Source organism: Tetrao urogallus (genome assembly GCF_951394365.1).
Source record: "Tetrao urogallus genome assembly, chromosome: 2".
NCBI classification, from domain to species: Eukaryota; Metazoa; Chordata; class Aves; order Galliformes; family Phasianidae; genus Tetrao; species Tetrao urogallus.
Genome location: NC_136814.1, coordinates 7,930,763 through 7,951,842, shown reverse-complemented (window position 1 = coordinate 7,951,842; position 21,080 = coordinate 7,930,763). Strand labels below are relative to the sequence as shown.

The 21,080-nt window shown below is 43.0% G+C and overlaps 1 protein-coding gene across 2 annotated transcripts in view; it reads right to left on the bottom strand.

Annotated features, from left to right (window-relative positions):
- Positions 1-1,980: 1,980 nt before the first annotated feature.
- The window catches only part of VPS54 (VPS54 subunit of GARP complex), a gene marked incomplete at its 5' end in the record, with an annotated part of 34,495 nt that continues 15,395 nt past the window's right edge, over positions 1,981-21,080 (bottom strand). For both annotated transcript variants that reach the window (XM_079550485.1, XM_079550486.1), the window contains 14 exons: positions 1,981-2,171; positions 3,448-3,542; positions 4,258-4,365; positions 7,081-7,161; positions 7,273-7,394; positions 8,940-9,027; positions 11,336-11,441; positions 12,942-13,005; positions 14,267-14,379; positions 15,155-15,336; positions 15,785-15,914; positions 17,660-17,991; positions 18,476-18,572; positions 20,227-20,282. In XM_079550485.1, the coding sequence (XP_079406611.1) occupies positions 2,066-2,171; positions 3,448-3,542; positions 4,258-4,365; positions 7,081-7,161; positions 7,273-7,394; positions 8,940-9,027; positions 11,336-11,441; positions 12,942-13,005; positions 14,267-14,379; positions 15,155-15,336; positions 15,785-15,914; positions 17,660-17,991; positions 18,476-18,572; positions 20,227-20,282 (1,680 nt within the window). In that variant the 3' untranslated portion in view covers positions 1,981-2,065. The remainder of the gene's footprint in view (positions 2,172-3,447; positions 3,543-4,257; positions 4,366-7,080; positions 7,162-7,272; positions 7,395-8,939; positions 9,028-11,335; positions 11,442-12,941; positions 13,006-14,266; positions 14,380-15,154; positions 15,337-15,784; positions 15,915-17,659; positions 17,992-18,475; positions 18,573-20,226; positions 20,283-21,080) is intronic.

Genomic DNA, 21,080 nt, shown 5'->3' with positions numbered 1-21,080 from the left:
AATAAGTACACAGAGGGCCTACACTTTGTCATCTTCACAGTACCCTGCAGTATTAATTTTAAGTTAATTTCTCTTGTCTTTTTAAGCAGATACGTAGCGCAATGGATGTGCGTAAGTGATGTTTCAGACCTTAAAGAGATTCTGTAACTCAGTTAATATAACCTTGAAGTGCAATACTGTTTGTCTTGAGGTAAGATGGACAGATCTACTTTGATAAGTTCAGAGGCTTGCCTCTAACACGTAGTTGTTTTGAATTGCTTGTAACTGCAGAAATAAGCTGTGAAGCAACACATGTGGGACATGGTTAGCTACTCATGCAGCTTTTCTTTTAATGAAGTGTAAACAGCAGGCACAGTTGAACAACCAAAAGTTTCAGTACTGCTAAATGTGCTGTTAAAAACCCTGTAGTTCATGTGCTCACAGATATCCCAACCTATAATCCTAACCCCTCACAAATGATCAGTGGGATTGTACCACAGTCATTCTGTGTGTCACCATGCTAAGGCAAGGCCGTCAGTACCTCCCTTCTGTATCATGAGAGTGGGCATCGCTGATGTTCCAAACTCACCCAAAGAACCTGATACTTGAGAAAAATGCCTCATCATCCACCCGTGGTGTTTGCTTTTCACATCCCATTTAAGACTGGATCTCCCATTAATATCTTGATCCTTGACCTGCCCTCTTTTCAATGAATTGATATAGTCACCATGATGTAATTCACGTTCATGTTGTCACAGCCACTTACTTCTGTTCATTATCTTCTCTTGACTCATTTCTAAATTTTTACAGAAATTGAAATCCCTCTCCTGATCACTGTTGATTTCTTAATGTTTCTCTTGTATTGACATGCAGACAATTTATTTTATAAGCTTATTAATAACACTGGTATGTATCATTAAAGAAGTTGATCTTTAAAAACAACCGTGATTTTATAGCTTTATTTTGACTGACAATTAATGACATCTGTTATGCTAACAGATAAGCATGCCTGTCTGAAGAAACCATAGGCACACACACACTGTAAGACAATTCCATCATACATCATCATCACAGGGTTAGGCACTCAGACCGTTCAGGTAAAGAGGTGTGAGGTGAAATACACAGGCACTTTTACTTAGTACTGGCAGCATCCAGTCTTAAAAGGTAGTATAAAAAAAACCTCTTAATTTCAGTTGCACCGTCTTTAAGGGTACAACCTTTTATGAGCAGCCTAAAAACATTAAAATGCTTCCTGCCCCATTTTCTGTGTCCTCCTCTGTCTCTATAGAGCTGTTTTATCTTTAAAAGGGGGGCCCAATAGTGGAAAAACTGACTGTACTTACCCTAGTGTAAGTGGCAGTGCCCAGTCAGCGGTGGGGTAGCCGCAGGAAGCCATCCACACATCAGCCTTTCTACCTCCTTCAGGTTCCAATCAGTGCACAAATCCATCCTGCAGTGATGGCTTCAGTGAACAGGCGCATTTTTAGAAAGTCTCCTCTTCAGCCGGCAGTGCAGAGCTCAGCTGTGAGAAATACCCTGAAACAGGACTGCTCCCTAACAACTCTGAATCCTATATGCAAGCAAAAGACATTTATTCATATAAAGTTCTGTAAAAAAATAAATTTTGGAACAGTATAGTTTTATAGAGAAAAACATTTTCTACAGAGTTCCAACTGCAAGATTTTCTTTTCTTTTTATGTTGTACCATCATTAAATAAGGTGGGACACCGTGTGAATTCCATTGCACTAGAAGAAATGCAAAGCATCTTTTTAATATAAAGATATACAGAGCATTCTAGACAACTACAGCTGTGTTACAGCTATGTGTTCTTTTGGATTTGGTCCAAAGAAACCTGAGTCTGTTTCCAGAGAGAACGAAAAACATTGCACAGACAGCTGATCACTTGTTTCTTGCTGAAGGACACCGAAAGATCACTCCCTGCAGCTCCCTCTGAGCCTAGTTTCCCCAGCTATCAATAGTGTCCTTTCTTGGACTCTGTTCTTCAGTATTCACCTCACAGTCGTCACGCTTCTTAGAAGAAAGTCGGTCTGTTGTCAGAGCCAAGTGACTGCTCCCAGTGGATTATCACCTCTTCTGCTCCCAAATTTCAGCCATGTTTAGGTCTAAGTTGTTAAGGCCTTTCAGAGCTTGAAGGTTTCCAGTGTAGAAAGCTACATCTGACGTAACCAGTCTGCATTGAAACGCGCACCAAGGTTAGCACCTGAGCTTAGTGAATCTACCACCAATATTTAGAAAGACAACGAGAGGTTATTTATGAATCAGGCAACCAGTTGCGACGACACATCTTTAAATACTTTGCTTGGATTAAGTACATTAAGTACCAGTTCAAAACTCAGTGCTCTGGAGAAGGTTTATCTTACAAGAGCCAAAGTGCACAACTCGCAATTACTGCCTGATGTAAAAGCTGGCTGTTAGGGAAGGCAGATTAAACAGCAAGTTCCAAAAATTCAGCGGGGGGTGACAGAAACACAGGCATAGTAGTTCTAGTTGGAAAGCAGCACCACATAAGAATAAAAGTTGCATTTCATAGCAAAGAATTAACCAAGATTAACAGTGCTGAGCTATTACTGTTGTTACAAAAACAAGCATTTTAAAGTAGGATGAGAATCAGAAAAGCACATTAAAAACTACATCAGTGAAGGTTGCTGGAACAACAGCAAGTAAAATTCAGTGCTCGATATTTTCCTTCTCAAATGGCCTTAACCACTTCTTTGGAGTGTATTCTAGAGGAAATAGCTGCTGTGAAAGAAAGAGACCTGGGGCATTCATTTCCAGCTGGAGATGAGGGACCCTTGTGATGGGAGGGTGACTGTGCTGGGAAATACAGCACTGGGGTATCAGAGGACCCTGCTCTCAGAAGGGGGCCCTTTTAGGCTCTTCAGCTGCAGGCATTACACAAGAATGAAGGCAGCAGCATGAAGACATGACAGCACACGATTCAGGACAGATAAAACATGCCAAGAACACTCCCTGGTGCTCCGATCTCACAGCTGGGCTGCTGTGGCCTCACTGCCATTCAGTAAGCTTGTCAGCCTCTCCTACTAAGCAACTTGGTGTTGTGCAACTACATCACAACTACAGATAAACTAATAGGAATAAGCCCATGCAAAACATGAAAGAGTCAGTTGGACAGAAACAAAAGTATTTCTCATTCCAGCAACATTTCAGAATGTTCACTAACTTCTTTCTCTGACTTCTTCAACCTAAGACAATGCTTTGTTCCATGAGGGTAGGCTGGCTGAATTCAATGCCCGGCTCCCCAACCTCTTAGCAAGCTGACTGCATTCCCATAGGCACAAAAAGCACAAGTCATGTTCTTTAGTGTAAGAAAACTCCAAATGAATACCAAAACATGGAGTGTGGCTGCATTCTCCTATAAATTCATGTGTAAGACAAGGCTTTCCCGTTTAAATCACTCAGCATAAAAAAGAAATGTGGATACTTACCCATTCTGAGGTCCTCCATCATTGACTACATTTAGATGGGCCAGCTGCCTTTTCAGATGAAGTTTGTAGCTTGCATTAATTCTTAAAAACAAGATCTAGAAGAAACAAACCAAACCGAATGAGGAGCCATCCCATTGCCTGCAGAGAATACACTGCACACATCTCGACTCCCACTAACCTTCAGTCTCGTTCATGTAATTTCATGTGCTTTTCCCATCTGCCAGGCCTTCCTCCTCCTAGTCTAGCTGGCCACTACAATATACCATAGCATACAGGACAGAACACACTCTTTCTTATTTCTTACGTGTTGCACTTAAAGGACAGTTTTATTTATTTTTTCTTCCCTGTTGTCTGAAGCATCTAGAAACTGCTAGAAGAAGAGAATTAATCTTTTTCCTGCACTATAACCAGTTAGAGTCTCTCTTTTTTTTTTTCCCTCCAAGAGGAAGTGCAAAAAGCAATCTGAAGGGAACATTTAATTTAGCGTAAAAGAGAAACTACAATTCAGCACATTCAGCGACTCTACCAGTCCTTCCTGTCCTTAGATTTACAACTCTGCAGTAGCACTAACTGCAGCAAAACATGAGAAAGGCCATCTGGTACAATCTAGCTGCATAACACATTTGAAACCTCCGAAACCCACCCTCTATGAGCAGTGTGTGACGGAAGAATTCCCAACAAGGGCTGTGTGTAGCTTTTGCCAAAACTCAGAATCCCACCCCATGCAGATAAAGCAGAAGTCTCTCTTGTTACAGAGTGCTTGAGCATTTGCAAGAGAGGTGTCACATGGATTTCAAAAGTAACACTCACCTGAGTTTGTTCCTCAGGAAGGAGATCATATATAGCTTCATGCATCTTTGCCATTTGCTTGCAGATATTTCTGAAGCATGCTGAAGGAACAGGAGCTTTCACTTCATACTGGAAATAAAAGCAAAACTGGTTATTCCTTTCTGTCCCTGTGGAGCAGTTTATACAGGAGAATTTCCAACAGCCAGTGGAAGCTCTGTGGTGCTGCTGCCGCTATCGTGAATTTCATTTAACTTAGCACAAATGGAAAGGGGCACCTGGCTGATCTGGTGCTAGTCACTCAAGGATCATCACACAATCCACCAATCCATCTTTTAGCAATTCCTGCTTTATTTTACAAACACACTCAAACCAGCATGAAATCTGAACATTTCCACTTTCATCTCTAATCTTAGAGCACTCCACCAAAGGAATCTACTCCTCTAAGATTATTTACATCCCTACTTTGCAAACGGAAGATTGGAATGTGATTTTTGAAGTACCTGGAAAAACTATGCCGGCAGCAAAGCCAGCACTTCAGGTGCTGATGGAGAGGCTGTGCTGGCACAGGCCTGGGTTAAACACCCACGGTCACCTTTGCTATCTCCACAGAGCCTTGCACCATTCAGAGGAAGAGCTGACTCATTGGGACTAAGAAACAGGAGGAGATGCTCGCTTGTACGCTAGTCTCAATTGTGAAACAGAACAAAGCTTGCGTGAGTGGGAGATGAAAGGGAGGAAACAAAATGGGGAGTTCTGAGAAAGCCTTTAAGGAGAAGCCAAACCAATGACTAACAGGAGAGGCAGCAGAAACAGTGCTTAGTACCCCAGGAGCCCTGCTCTCCACACAGCACGCGGGTGCCTCAAGACATTAGAATTGGGCAACCCATGACTTACAATTCACCAGTACAGTACAAAGCCGAAGGGAACTGGCAAGCAACAGCCCCTGTGGGACTACAGACAAACTGCTCATTGTGACAGGGTAACAGCAGCAGGAGGAAACATGAGCCCAGCGCTGCGAGTAGCTGCCCGTTTTCATCTTCAGCTAAGGTCAACAGCAGGTAACAGCAGCGGGGATCACACAAACGTACCGCTCTTCTTTCCTGACAGTCACACAGCAGCAAGTTGGAAGAGAAGCTAAGAACTCCACTGGGTTTTTTCCACGAACACGCACCCTTTTAATCAGTTTGAAAAGAGGGATTTTTAGAAGTGTCACACCACCCTTTCTTGTTTTAACTCCGTGCCAAAGCCAACAGAGATGCCAGGATCCGCGCAGAGCACACAGCCTCACTGCAGTGGGACGGTGTGAGCAGGGCTCCTGCCCCCTGGGGCTCAGAGAAACAAAAGTAACAAGGACCAGGCCAGCACTAACGACTGGGCTAAACTGTTCCTCTTGTTCAAAGCAGCGTGTCTCCTAGACTGTGCAATCTGGTTTTAAACCACTCTGGACATGGCACTGCCATGAAACTCACTTGCTCACCCTTTTAGATTTGCACACTTGAAAGCAGATGACCATTTTATCCGTAAGTCACCCAAAGAAGATACTGGCATGGATGCGTGGTTTGCCTGTTTGCAAATATCCCAAGTTTTTATGTTCATCACTGCCTTCAGTGCCAAGATTTCATCACCGCAGGAACAAGATGAACCGAATTATGGGAAATGTTAGGAAGGGAGGCAAACCAACACATGGTCTCCTCTTGTGTCCTCTGTGGGTAGCATTCACACGAGCCAGGCAGTCTCACCCAAGCCTTTCAGACCTTTAAAATACAGGAACATTCACAGTTCTTATATCCTGCCAGCTCACAAGATGTGAACAGGCTGGAAAGATGGAAGGACAGCAGGAGATGGATACTTAATAATTACCATCAAAAACAAAAATAGTGTTACTGACGTGCTGTGGGCTAACTTATTTAGTAATGGTAACCAAAATTCTTGCATTCATCTTTCACTTTCAAGAGGAAGATGACAAAAAGTGATTAAAAAGCACGTTTCTACGTAGAACTGCTATTTTGTACAGGGAACAGAGCACTGTTTGCATATTTAGAAAAGGGCATAAACATCTTTTTACACGCATAAGCACAACAGGAGCATAAGACCCATAGGAAACCACTAAGCTTTAAGAGTTTCTCCATAGCTTCTCCACCAAATTAGCAGGCCCAGCAGACCCCACCTAAGGGCATTCTCTTCCACAGCCCCAAGGAGCGCAGTGTTCTCTGCTTCTAGGTGAGCCAGGAACTGGATCCTGCCCAGGACAGATCAGTTCAGCTGACAGACACTCGTGAAACACTAAGAGCATTTAATGGCACAGCTATCAGCTCTGCCGCACAGCAGGACCCTCTAAGTGCAGACTTGCAGTGCCCAGGCTTGCAGCCCTAGCAATGGTTCGATCCTTCTTCGCAAAAAAACTCTCCCCCCTCGGTAGATTTTTCTGTTTCCTCAGCTGCAGGAAATGAGGCACCATCAGGAAGAGCGGGGAAGGGGAACCAGCTTTTTTGGGGAGAGGCAGGGGGCAGCAGCCTGGCCGCAGATGAGCCATTGGTGGGTAGTACTGCCCAGAGAAGCAGGGCACTTCAGTTCCTGCATGGCAGAGGCAGAGCATCTGCACCAGCCTGATCACATCTGGTACAGAAGTAAAGGAACCATTTGGGGGAAGGGAGGGGAAGCTGAATGACACCCATGTGACAAGTGTTGAGACAGAAATGCACGATGCAACACAGCTTTGTGCATATAGAAGAATTCTAACAGCAACTGATGAAGAAAGTTTAAGATTCATTTGCAACAACTAGGCGCTACAGTGAGGCCTCCAACAGCAATTTAGAGTGTCTACTTATTTCTGTAAGTCATTACCTTGGATAACAGTTTGTCAAATAAGCTATCCATGATGGCAACGAGCTTTGCTGAGATTTCAGCTATGTGGTCATGATAATCCTGTAACGAGAAAAAGTAGGTTTTATTTATTATCTAATGACATTCATATTTTTCAGAGCACAACTAAGAAGCAGAACTTCCTGCTTAATTGGGAAATGTCAAAAGAGTTACCTTTGTAATGTGGTCAAAGTGCCTGAGCATGCTAAACTGCTTTGGCTGCAGCCGAGCTTCAAAATGAGCCCTGATAATAGGAATGTAGTGTACGATTAGCTGTAGGCAACGTGAAGAAAGGGCTGTAAATCCAGAAGTGAGAGAGGAAAAGCAATTAGTACACCAGAAGAGTCGTTCTGTATAGACTGCATCTCCTTTAGCATGAATAAGATAGATCTAAACACAGTTTAGCGTGCTTTAAAACAATATAAGGAAGAGGGGAAGCATTTATTTCCATTGGAGGAGCCCACCCAGTGAAGAGGCCACACAAGCACCTGGCTATTCACACCCAGCTGTGGTAACATACAGAATAAGGGACCAGTTTTACAAGAGGCCTTCAGTGCCTACTTGGTATTTGGAGCCCTGAGCACACACACACACCAGAGAGATCTCGGAAGACCTGACTCAGCAGCCACCTAACCTCAGCAGCCACATTCCCAAGGCACCGATGTTTCACCCCCATATGATGTACACAAACACTGCCCTGCCAGCACCGAGCTGCCTGCAACCAGCTCCTGCCTGAGTGCCCTCAGGGTTCCCAGCACCGAGCTACTCCTGAGCACACAGGGTCAGAGCCAGCAGCAGGACATGGCGGTGCCAGTGTGGTCACTGTGCTGGCCAAGCCAGGAGCCAAAAGCTGGACCCAGCTTCTCTCTGTTCATTGTGCCTGCTGCAACAACTATGGCCAGTGACCCCCCAAGGGAGCCTCTGGATCCACCCTCCTCAAGCTGACCTCTTAGCTGGTAATCATTGCACCTCAAAATACAGGAACAGGCTCTTGCCTCAACCCATTGCTAAAGGCTCTTCATTTCAGGAAACAGTTTAAAACTTGGAGGAGGGGTTCCTTGAGTACAACCAGGCTTTCCTGCAGCATGAAGCTGTGCATTTAGCTCTCCCTTGCTTCTGCAGCAGCTGGAGCAGCCCAGGCAGCTAACTTTGGGCTGTCAATTCAGCTGAATAACTGCACAATCTAAAGCTCAAATCTGAGTTTGGATCCAGCACACAAAGCCCTAAATTACCTGGCTGCACGGAGACACTCAACCACATAAAGACTTACTATTTGGTTCACAGCCACCCACAGAAATCATGTTGTGTTTTACCTACATGTGGTTACAAGCCACAGGAGCCACAGGAGCTGTCTGTGGACACACTGTTCCAAAGCAGCACTATAGGGCAGACAGGATGGCACAGCTCAGCAAAACACAGGGGGAGGCTGGTGTCTGGCTGAGCCCTCTGCCTACACTGCCCATCTGCAGACCCAAGCTCTGCACAGCACACACACATGCCAAAGTCACCAATGGAAGAGTAACTTCCCACAGTTTCCCACAGTCAGAACATTTTCATGGCAAACCTGCCAGCCTGTTCGTTTCTCTCACCTAACACAGTGGAGCTTTATAGTCAAAGCATTCTGGTAGACTGGATGGATTTTCATGCACCTCTTGCACAGGCAGTTAGCTTTTGTACATGTTTTACCCTCAAATAAGCAAGGTTTTATCACCCTGCGTTCCACACAAAGTACCACAACACAAACGTAGCTCATCCTTAACATCAACAAAAAAAATCCACTGAACACTTCTTAAAATAGGCAGGAGTATAACAATTGATGCCTTAAATACAGAAACACATACCTAAATTTTTTGTAGTGATTGTTTTCAATCCAACAACTTGTAATGCACCGGCTCCAAGCACCAGCTGGCAGCTTCGAGAGTTGAAATACTATGAGACATAAAAAAGAAAAGACAACGAAAAGATATGCTGGCTGTGTATGCAGATGTGTGCTCCCTTCATCAAAAGGAGAAATACTGTTATTAAAAATATACTGTTACATTAAAAAAAAATATCTTAAGAGCTACAGTAGAAAGGACAAAGTAAAAGTGTAATACTGGAATGGAAAACATCAGAATGAGTTTCTGGCTCCACACCTTTCACACTGCTTACCATACAGAAAAACTTGAAAGCATCAATCACTACTGCTGAGGTGGGTGAATTTGCATTACTTACACCACAGAACTTGGAAATCTAAGAAATGCCACACAGAAAATGTTAAGTCATGTCAAAAAGCGGGGGTAGAGCAACTTCAGGTATATTAGAAGACTTGTTACTTGATCTTCATAATGTAGCTCCAAGAGAGAAATGTTATTAAATGGACACAGGCCAACAGGCTCTCTGGGACAAGAGAGAGCTCCTCTTAGCATATTCTGTCTTAGGAATTCTGTTTCTTGGCCCAGCTCAAGACCCAAGCCACCCCAGACCAGGTTGCATGATGCAGTAGAGATAGAAAAACCATTCCTGTTGTCCCTGATCCCTGCTCCAGAGGGACAGCAGGAATTCCAGGGCTCACATTTGAACACAGCTACTCTGGCATGGGACTGGAAGTCAGGAGGCTAAACCCACCAAGAGCTGATCCTTTTTCCTGTACCTGATGAAAGATTCACAAGTAATTGTGGCAAAGCCACCCTCCTGCAGCTTCTCTGTGCAACACAATGCATTTCCTTCACACAGAGTTCCTAATTTTTTTTTTTTTTTTTTTTTTTGGGGGGGGGGGGGGGGGAGGGGGTTGGGAGTTATCACAACTCTGCTTCACAGCTCCTTATTTGCAATAACATGAGAACAAAACCCAAAATTTCAACCTTCCCTGTGCAAAAATAGGAAAGAATTTTTCTGTCTACTGCCTGAAGCTAGTGACAGAACTCGGGACTACAGAGGATGTAGTGTGAATGGAGCGGGGCCAGAAGAGCAACCCAGACTTAGTGCTAACAACAGAACCAGAGCCACACGTGGTTCCTGATCTGACAGTGGCATCACCTACTCTGCTCGCTGGTAGTGGTCAGGATGTGAAGCTGTTTGACATTCATTTCCTCTTTTCGTCCTGAAAAGCAGGACCTTTTCTTGTGCCTCCTGGTGGACTTTGGAAGTATATCCACTGAGCTAAAGACAGACATCCTACACAGCCTCAGCCCGCTGAGGTATTTAGCTTAGGTTAGAGCAACACCTCCTCCTTGTGACTGTTTGGAGGAAAGTATTTCTCCCTTCTGGCACTGTGGCTGCAAACCTTCTCATCTGTGCCAGCTTAACTCCAGTGATGACGACTGTGTTTCTGTTCACTCACAGTGTCATTTCACTCTGGTTACAGCCACAGCCAAGTTTAATCATCCAGCAACCACTTCACAGCTTGCAAACACTGAGTACTCTTGCTACCTTCAAAACCTGCTAGCTTTGACAGTTGTCAAATAAACAGTAGTGACCTGCAAGGACACCTTTGAGTGGCCCTTATTTTGTCCAAAGCATAAAGAAATGTGCTTTTGTTTTTGTTAGCTGTCTTTGTCACCTCTCTGATGGTCATCTCATTGCCACAGAGACAGGAATTACAACAACTAAACTGCACGTGATGTTTGGGTACCAAGCAACAGAACATGAATCGTTTATCTTGAGCAATAACAAGAAATGGAAGGGAGAAAGAAAGAAGTAACACAGATGCAAATGTGCTTAAGCCTGAGGCAGTTGCTGCTGTTCTGCCTGTCTGCACAAAGGTGCTGCAAGTCATGTGCAAAGCAGCAGATTTAGTAAAAAGAGGAACATTCCCAGTCCCAGACTGACTGGATTCCACTTGAATGGCGTTTAAGAGGGAAGGTTTGTGGATGAACACAAATGATGACTACAGGAAGCATTTCTGTGTCTGGTTATTCAGATAAGGACCACCAAGGCCCATCTCCCCAGGTATGTTTCCATTTCTTTCAGCCCATTTTATGTAAAATATACTTGCAGCCATTGCAAACACTAGAAGACGGGACTTCAGGCCATCGCTGGCAAACGAGAAGAACAACAGCCTTCTGGACACAGCAAATTGCACCATCAGTGCCCTTACCTTAAAGGCCTACCTCATGGCACAGTAACTAATGCAATCGTTTCTAGATCATTTCCATCCTTTTCACCAAGTCGTAAAAGCACGTGAAACGTTCGAGTAAGACATGTTCACTGCCCTGAATACTCTTATCTGGCACAGACAGCACATTTGGACTCATACCTTCAGTAAATCAGACAGGCGGGTGAGCATGTCGGTGGTGATGGAAGGAATGTTATCCACGCACTGGCAGTACTCCAGGATTATTCTTATTAACAGCAATACTGTCCTACAAGAGAGGAAACAGCCAAATACGTTACCTCTGTGCACAGATGAAGTCAAAAAACAACAAACAGGCCAGTCGTACTGACAGAAAGCCACCTAATGCTGGAAATGATAGTGTTGAATACGCCCCGTAACTGATCTGAGGTACAGGTGGAACAAAAAAAAAGATATATAAAGAATACCTGTCTCAGGGGGAAATGTGTAAAAAAAGTACTTAACACACAGGTAAGAAAGCTTCTGGTGTTCATTAGGCATAACTTTTTCATCTCCAGAAATAACTACTGTGGAACTAGAAGTCTCCATGCAGATGTCATCTGGGGAAAATCTAAAGCTCCTCTCTTATCATATTGTTTAACTGGCCAACTTTGAGCAAGCACAAAAAAAGCATAGCCTATAGAAAACAATAACCACTGAAAAGGATGCAGTGGGTACTGAGGAGCCAAAAAGAGATCAATCGCTGCAAATAAACATCTGGAGAATCCTGGGGGAACATCTAGGCTTTTTCTGGTGAATGCATTTGATTAAATACAATGAAATTGTATGTAACAGTGTGCAGAACAGCATGTTGCACCAATGGGAATTGGTTCACAGAGCTAAAAATAAAGCTTCAAATTAGCAGAGATTAACTATCAAATACACAGCCTAGTGAGCAACTTCATCCTTTGAAGCACGTTCAAACACTCCTTCCTACTTGACCTGAAATTCTCTTTCGCCAGCAGGCTGGCACTGAAGTTCTGAGCCACCAGCTTCTGTTTCTCATTGAACAATGGCACATCATCACAAAGCAACTCACGAAACGAGAGCTGGTCCAAGACTTTATGTAGATCAGTACTTTTCCATTGAAGTTTGGGGTAAATTATGTCAGGACTCTGGAAAGTGAGATCTTCCAGGTTTTACTCCCTTCTGAAAAAACCAAACGCTCCCAGGCATATTTAACACTTAAGCCTCTCTGTCTTTGGAAACACAGAATGCTTCTGAATGAAAGAAATATGGGAGTGCCACATATTTTAAAATATCACTGATATAGCCAGCTAGCTGCAAGAAAGTACTTTCAAACCAAAGCAATCAGGCTACAAAGAAATATGGATTGCAGCTGCTGAGAAAGCCTTATCTTCTATTTTTTATTCTGAGTAAAATAAGGAATCAATCTGTACAGGACTTGTGTATTTTGCCAGAGACAACCTATATTGTGAGAAATAAAAACAACATGCTATAACAGTAAATCTATATTTTCATGAACAAGTATTTTCATGAGAAAATTGCAAAAAAAATCAAATAAAACCGTAAATTTCAGTCCAGTCTTTCAGAGAAAAAACAGTGTTTTAATAATACAGAAGAGCTTGTGATGCTTTAAAACTGTTCAGGAACTAAAAGGAAACTAATCTGTGTAAGGAAAGGTTTGCTTTCTATTTAAATAAGGTTGCTAGAGCTATTAGTATTCATCACAGTTCTACCTCAAAACACTTGCCAACTAATCCACTGGTAAGGGAAAAGTGCCTCTTACCCAACTGTTGCATATTTTTGTCCTTCAACAATAAGGAATTCAGTTGGCTTCCTTTCTTCAGCACCTAAAGATTTTAGCAATAAAGGAAAAGGATGAGTTGACCTAAGAAATAGTATAAAAAAATGCTAGTTTCTAGAAATCAGGCATTCCCTTGCTCAAGTTTGAAACCAGGGAATCAATCTTTGGAATACTGATCCATGTTAAAAACTGTGTTACTCATTACAATTAATAAGCAACCTCACTGGTCATATCTATTGGAATACAGATGGGATTTTACATCAGAAATCCTCCAAAGTCATTACAGATTTAGAAACTTCAAATACAACATGTTAGAAACACTTGTAAAAAAAGCAGAAAAAGCTACGAGGTTTTCTACTGTAGATTCTCCAGTGATTTGCTATGTATATTAATATTTCAGCTTCAAACCACTTTTTCCCTCAGGCTTCACAGCAGAAGCTCTTACTGATGCAGCGTTTCATGCTGAATTTGATGCTCTCAGATTTCTATCTTCTTGAAGAAAGCTGCAAGAACTTCTTTAGGAGGAATGGCTGCCAAGCACTGGAGTAGTGTTCCATGATTTGTGTATTGCCTAGTACCTTCCATCCCTTCTGCACTCCTTTTGAGGGGCAGACAGGGCTCCTGCCCCATGCCATCACTGTATTCTCACTCTGCCATCTTCCTTCCCCTCTGGGTATGCTTTCTCCCCTTTCCAACTGTTCACAGACATTTATCGCTGCAATAGCAGATGAGAATCCCCACCAGGTAAGAATACATTATGCATTCCCACACTGCACATGGGGAAACAAAGCATGAGGAGAAAAAAGTGACTTGTCTGAGGTCAAACAAGGTTTCTGTGACGAGGTAAATAATTGAACGTACATAAGTTTCCACTTCCACGAGCAGCCATCCAGAAGGCTGTCTTTCACTTGAACAACTGGCAGACGAAGCAGTGGAAAGGTGCAAAGCACTTCATAACACAAAGGGAGCTGAACACATGCACATGCTCCTTGTTCTCTCGCAGCACTTCAGTGAAAGAGTAAATTTATGCATGGACTGCAAGCCTTTACACTGGGAATACTACTGGGAACATAGCTCCCTTCCTGTGCTAACACTTAAGTGGGTATTCAAATGGAAAAATAAACTTTTAAAGTCAGCCCAAGTTTCAACACCGCTAACACACAAAAAAGTGTCAGTTTCCTTCCTTCTGATGTCCCCCCAGTCGTGATACAGAAACAAGCACAGAGCAGAATACGTCCATCAACATTCAGCAGCACCATCTGCAGCTCACAAGTTCAGATTCTGCTAATGGTAGAACTGCAAGATACCTGTTGGTTTTTTTTCAGGGAGAGAAATTCTGCCATCTGACACAGAATCAACAAGATCCTGAAACTCGGCAGGAACTTCAGCTTGCTTCCAGCGCTCGTTGTCCAAGAGTAGGCTTAAGTTACAAAGACAAAAGAAAGGAGGATGAGAATACAAAATACCTTGACTGGACACCTCCCTTGCCTGTAGTGCTGCTGAATCAAACCTACAGTAATATAAAAAGAGCCAGTGGCCCAAAATGTTATATCATCAATCCTTATTAGAAAGAGGTGCCCAGTGCTTAGTAGTAGCAAACCAGAAAACCACCCTTTTGGCCTAGAGATCTTACAGCCTGTTCATTCAAACTATCACAGAGTGCAGACGATCCCAGCAAGGAATAAAAGTCCTTATAAGATCAATGCCACTGAAACAATGTCAAAACAACATGGAAATACTGGAACTTTTGATGCTTTTGATGAATGAGAACAAAAGGACTTTTTATGTGTTACTGGGAAGACTGTTTCGCAGTATGGGTTGGATTTTTGTGGTGTGGGGGTTGTTTTTTTTCTTTGTTTTTTCTTGGAGGTTCTTCCCTTCCCAACTAACTCCTGAGATAGAGACCCCATCCTCCAACATCACTTTCGAGTTCTTCCTGTAGCTACAAACTGTCCTTATTTACTTAACCATTGAACAATCCAGTTTAATGAAATTGTACTGAAAACTGTAAAAGCCTAAAACAATTGAAAAGAATTGTGTTTTAAAATGGCTGTCCAGCCTGCCCCTCCTAAGTACAAAGTTCTGAGTGATCCAGGCAATGAAAATTTGTGTTTTCATATGAAAGATTTGTGTTTTCCTGATGTAGAATTGATATTATGCATGTAAGAACATGAAGGTCTTCTACACAGAGATACCTTAGCTTTGTCTTCCTCTCCTCATGGAACCTATTCACAAATTTATTGGCTTGACTTTGAAGTGCTCCTCGCAAGGACATACTTTTTCTGCCGCAGATCTGCTCAGTATCTAAGATAAAGCCTTCCATCAAGCGAGAAAGAGCGACAAACTCATTGGAATTCAGCTTCTCTAGGAAGCCACCCTGTATGCAAAGAAACCCATTGTAAGGAGACATAACACCACAAAAATTCAGAGAAGACAAGAATCAACTAGTCAGCACATCTGAGGGCTAGCAGTATTTTAAAGGCACATTCTTTTATCCTACATGGGACAGAGTACGGAGACTGCAGTATAAACAGCCGTCTTGTCATAGATTATGCATTCTCTTCATGGAACTTCAAAGGCAACAAGTCAGAATATTAAAAAGAAAAAGAAAAGTACCGAACCTCACGTTACTTTACAACAATGTGATACATCAAAGCTTGGGCTCTGGGCAGTAATTAACATCAAGTGACTGACCGTGGAAACAATTACTTAATACCAATTGAGAAAGCGATCTCAGGAGTCTTACTCATTAAGCCAGTAACTTGTAGTAACATCTCACAGAGGATGAGACTCCACCAGCAGCCTGCTGGAGCCAAGCTCCTTACCTTTGCTCTTGCCATGAGGAACTTGACTGAACGATCATGGCAGATATCAGAAGCATTATACAACAACTCTTGAATGTTATTTGCCAGCCTGCCCAGTTCCAGTTCAGTCAACTTCATGTCATCGCTGATCCTACAAATGACAGAACCATTTGCTTGAGCATCAATTCATAGAAAACGGCGTTTCTGCTCGCAATTCCAAGGAAGAAAGAGCTTTGCAGCAGCTGTCAGACATAGTCAGTTAATCACCAAAGCCACTCTGTACAGATGGGACCATCTAAACTGCTGTCAATGCCACGTCAGTCCCTGTGACAAGCAAATATGAAACAAAACTGTCCTTATATTTTAATGTCCTAATTACTGTTACTTAAGGAAGAAACCACACAACCATTGCTTTTATAATAAATACTGATGTTTATTGACATAAACATCACCTAGCTCCCATTTCAGCATCACAAACGTATGATGGATAAACACAGTATTTTAGTACCAAAGCAGGTGTAAGATCTACCATAAATGCTCTGTGCTCTCATGACTTCAGCTTATCAGCCATCATTCTGCTACCTTTTTACCCTTCAGTCTCCTAAGCGTTGCCTTTTAAAAATAACTTTGTAGCTTGTCCTGCGAAACAAGCACATAAGCACAGCTCTGCCCTTCACCTAACCAGCTAAGATAACAATCTTCTGGTCTCGCCTGGCTGCTAGCACTGACAGCATGAGATGAGGGAGAAAACCTGGGACACAACAGCACATCAACTGGGCTAGCAGTACCCTGATTGTATAATGAATTACCCTTCTCCAAACGTGGAGCAGAGGTACAAAGGAAAACAAAGAATGGGTGAAGCAAGTTCATTTCTGAACAAAATTTCACAATCAGCCTTTGGAATGCTTTTGTTGCTTGAGAACTCCATCTGTGTGGTTTATTTTTAGCTAACCTCTCCAGACTGGCTAGGATCCTGCTCCCTCCTCCTTCCTCTCTCCTCACTCTAACCCCATGAACTCATCTCCACATTGCGTTTTCCTCCCAACATAGGATGAGTGTTGGGACATGCAATAGCCTGAATCCACTTCAGTTGCAACAGATTTAATTTAAATTCCTTGTGATTTGGAGGAGGAAGGTCCCCAACAAAAGTGAACACAGGGATAGACGCTTGAGTACCAACCAGCAGGAGCGAGCAGGCAGCTTGCTGCCTCACCCTGCTGAATGACAGAAGAGGTGGTATTTCAACTCTGCTTCATAAAACTATATCTAGACATGCTGGGTTTTGAAGTGGCTCACAGCTGAATCCCACACATTCTTTCAAAAAGGTAGCTGATGACAGCCATAAATAAGAAATGCCCAGAACTTTGTCAAGAATATTACAGCTGTGCAGTCAAGCACACCACGGGGCAGCACTGCCTATGTCACCAAAGTCTTGAGGTGTACAAGTTGACCACGAGCAGCAGATTTTCTCTAGAATTCATCAAGATGTATGCCATGAAATCATCTTTAAAAGAGAATAGAAAAAGTAGCCACAGTAAATGTGCGCAGGGAACTGAGATGCCTCAGTCAACTGAGGCCAAGACAAGCAATTAGTCTTCTTTCATGTAGGGTAGACTTCCATCTCCCCTGCTCTCTACAGAAGCAGGCTCCTTAGCAGAGCTGACAGGAGAAGGGTGTATATATATATGTATGTATATATATACACTACATTTAGAGAGGTGAAAACAAAGCTAACCAAACAAATTTGAGTTGTTACTGTGGCAGTCTGTAGGGATGACGGTGGTGGAGAGCCACTTCATTTACCTAGAAAAGCACACTCTTCCAACGTAACTTTTGTAGCACACAACCCCCAGCTGCCAACACCCTGCTCCTGACAGCGGTATTGCATGTACTCACATCATCTCCACTCCCGGAGTAACAGACGACGTTGGCTCCTTGCTGGACGAAGAGTCTGTAGTGCACTCTGGTTCAGAGACTGAATCACTGCTACAGGGCTCGCTGTTGGGAGAAGTGTTTCTCTGAGAGGTAGTGTCAGCTGCTACAAGTGGGAGGTCCCCCTCGCCGAAGGCGTCGCTTATAAACATGCCTTCGTGTGTCAGGTAAGCCACTTCTGTGTCCAAGGGACTGTCTTTCACAGAGTTCTTTTGCAAGGTGTCCTCCAGGTCTCTGGTTCTTTGGTTCTTGTCTAGAACCAAGAGAACCACGCTACGGATAGTATTTAACGTTGCCTAGAATCAAATATAACTTTTATTACAAAAAAAGACCCAAAACCCTGTACGATACGCCTGCACTGGGAGAAGATTTTCTCTTACCCACAAAAATCTGACTAAATCCTGGCTTTATTTTCTACTGTGCAATTAGCATTCAAAGGCAGACCCATCGTCTTTGATGGTAACCTATATCAGATGTTTCTGAGAACTGTGAAAGAAACCTCATTTGGAGCAATCTAACACATACAAAAGTCCTGTCCTAATCCCCAGCAGCCCGAAATGGATGTAATCAGGCTACAAGAGGTATTATCTCCTTCCCAGTGCTCTCTTTGTTAGCACTAATCATTTTTAGCCTGGATGGTGATATTCACATATCCCTCTTTCAATCAAGTTTGAATTCTATAATCAAAAAGAACACCTAAAAACTTCAAATGGAAAGTAACTTCATTCTGTCTTGTGTCTGAACCAGCTACATGAAAATCTTGGCAAATTAAAGCCTTACCTTTATTCTCTTGAGGAAGATAGTAAACTTGGAAAAAATATCCTTCAATAAATCAAACCACTGAGGAAAATTCATCATTCTTATCTGGTCTGCAAGCCTAAAAAAAAAGAGCAGTATTTGGTAAACTGCAAGTATTTATTAATCATGCTGACGACTGGCATATCAAAAACAAAAGCAAGCTCTAAATGGGAATTGTAATTGTAAGGAAAACTGTGCAGACTTATCTAGCAAGACAACAGACATCACCTGAAAAACTGTCCTGACTAAACACAGTGTATGCAAGTGGAATGGAGAAGGAGGCATAGAAGGATAGATCATGCTAGAAAAACAAAAGCCTCACTTAAGCTTTTCTAGGGCATAATGCTCTTTTCCCAGAAATAAGTGTGTGTTACCATAAAGGGGAAGATGGGGAGTTAATAACATTTTTACAAAAATGAGACAACAAGAAAAAACAAAAATACTTTGCAAGTATTACAACAGCTGTGTTATTAAGTTCATTTTGCTGCACTGCAATGAGATCACTTTTATTAAAGTCAGCTGTTTGTAGCAGAGGGCAGAAAATTCATTCACTGAACATAAGCTGAACTCTGTAACAAAGAGTTAGGATCCAACTGCAGAATGGTAAACACTGAAAATAGTGAACAAATAAATCTTCAACGCTTAAAAGTGATGCTGTGCCCAGTCTCTCAGTCTCAGCACGAACACCATGCAGATTCTGCTGCTCACTTTGCATTTGCAACTGCTCTGGCTTTATTATCTCAGGGTAGCCCTTTGCTGATCCAAATGGGTCATGGAGCTGCAGGCTGGTGGGGCCCTCTGGAGCTGGGACCTCTGAAGATCCCATGTCCAACCTCTGCTTTCTCTTGTGCCTGCTGCCCCTCACCCTTCTGCACACCTCCGCAAAGAGGCTGGCCCTGTCTCCACCTTTGCCCTATCTCTCCCATGGTGCAGCTGCAGGCACCTCACCCCTCAGCTTATCACTCCCCAGGATTGCCCAGCTCTTTCAGCCATTAAATCTCAATGCCTTTCTTGCACTGGGGAGCCCGAAGCTGAGCACGAGAACAAGATGCAGCCTCAAAACAGAGAAGGATTATTTTCCTCGACTTGCTAGCTATGCTAATACAGCCCAAGCTGCAGCTACAAGGACACTCCATGTCCACGGCTGATCTTTCACCTACCAGAAGCCCCATGTCCTGCCATACAAAGCTGCCCCAAGTCAGCTGGCCTCTGCCTCTCATCTTGCGAGGGGCTGCCCCCTCCTGGCTGCAGGACACGGCGTTTGCCTCCGCTGGGCTTTGTGAGGTTCCTCCTGCCGGCCATTTCTTACCCGCTGGCACTGTCTGATCTCTGCCCAGGTAGCTCTGTTCTCATTCACATGCAATGTACTGAAACTACCAACACATTTTAACACAAACAGGGAACACCTTCACACAGTTAAGAATTGTATGCCTAGGCACAGTCGTTCAGGCTGCATGCAGGGAGATTCAGAGAGAATTTCAATGTTTATTTCAAAAGCAAGTTAAATTTAAAGGAACGATTTCTAACATTAGAGACTGAATGAGAAGAGGAACATATGCAGTTTTTCAAAGAGGTGGACAGGAGCAGAGGCTTAAGGTGAAACAAAAGAGAATCCTTGATTATATGGAAATTGATACAAAATTAGAATGGGTAATTTATGTGTGCTAAAAACATCCATCTCCTATCCCCCACCCACCATTAAAGAAAAACAACATAACTAGCTGTATACTTACTTAACAACCACTTCTGTATCTATTTCTTCTATCTGCGATACCGTATTAACCACACACTGTCAAATTTAAAGGGGAAAAACAACAACAAAAAAAGATATTAGCTTCTTTCTAACTGCTGCTGTGTTTCATAGCATGCACAGTAATCCTCATATTAAATAAGGAAAAAGAAAAACAAAGGCATATTTGTATCATTTGATCACTTTTTTTTCTCTAAGGAATAAAACCAAACCAAACAACCCCCCCCCCCCCAAGACAGCTGGCTGCAAAATACCAGGGGTCTCTATTCCTAGATTTCTTCATGCTTACTGCTACACTGCAGCCTTTCCTCAAAGGACTCTGAGACACCACTGCCAGCCAGTGCATATGGAACTGGCCAGCTTCTTCAGGTCTCCAGAATAATGGATTTTTGCTCCAAATGCATCTTTTGTCTTACAGTGATTTGTTTACCCGTCTCATTTCGCACTATTCTCTGTTGTGCCCATGGTGTAGACTGACTCCATTTAGAGTGCAGCAGGGTTTTTCCTCCAGGCATCAGTCAATAACCTGATGAAAGGAGTCAGCAGCCATGGACTCATCTTGCCTTCAAGTGAACAGAGCCCGAGTGGTGACTGAGTGCTGGCAGCCATCTCAAGCTACATGGATTTACTTGCATTTTGAATAATGGTGCTCAGTACAGAAGCTTCTTACAAACACACTCTGTTCTTGAGCTAAGCAGTGTGCTCAGTGCTTACAAACCTCTGCTCTTCCACCTGTCTGGCAACAAGGAGCTACTGAAGTATTGACCAAAACAGGCCAGCAATGCGCTTTAACAGCAAATGCATTTGGGACACAGGAGGGAAATGGCTTCTTCTGTT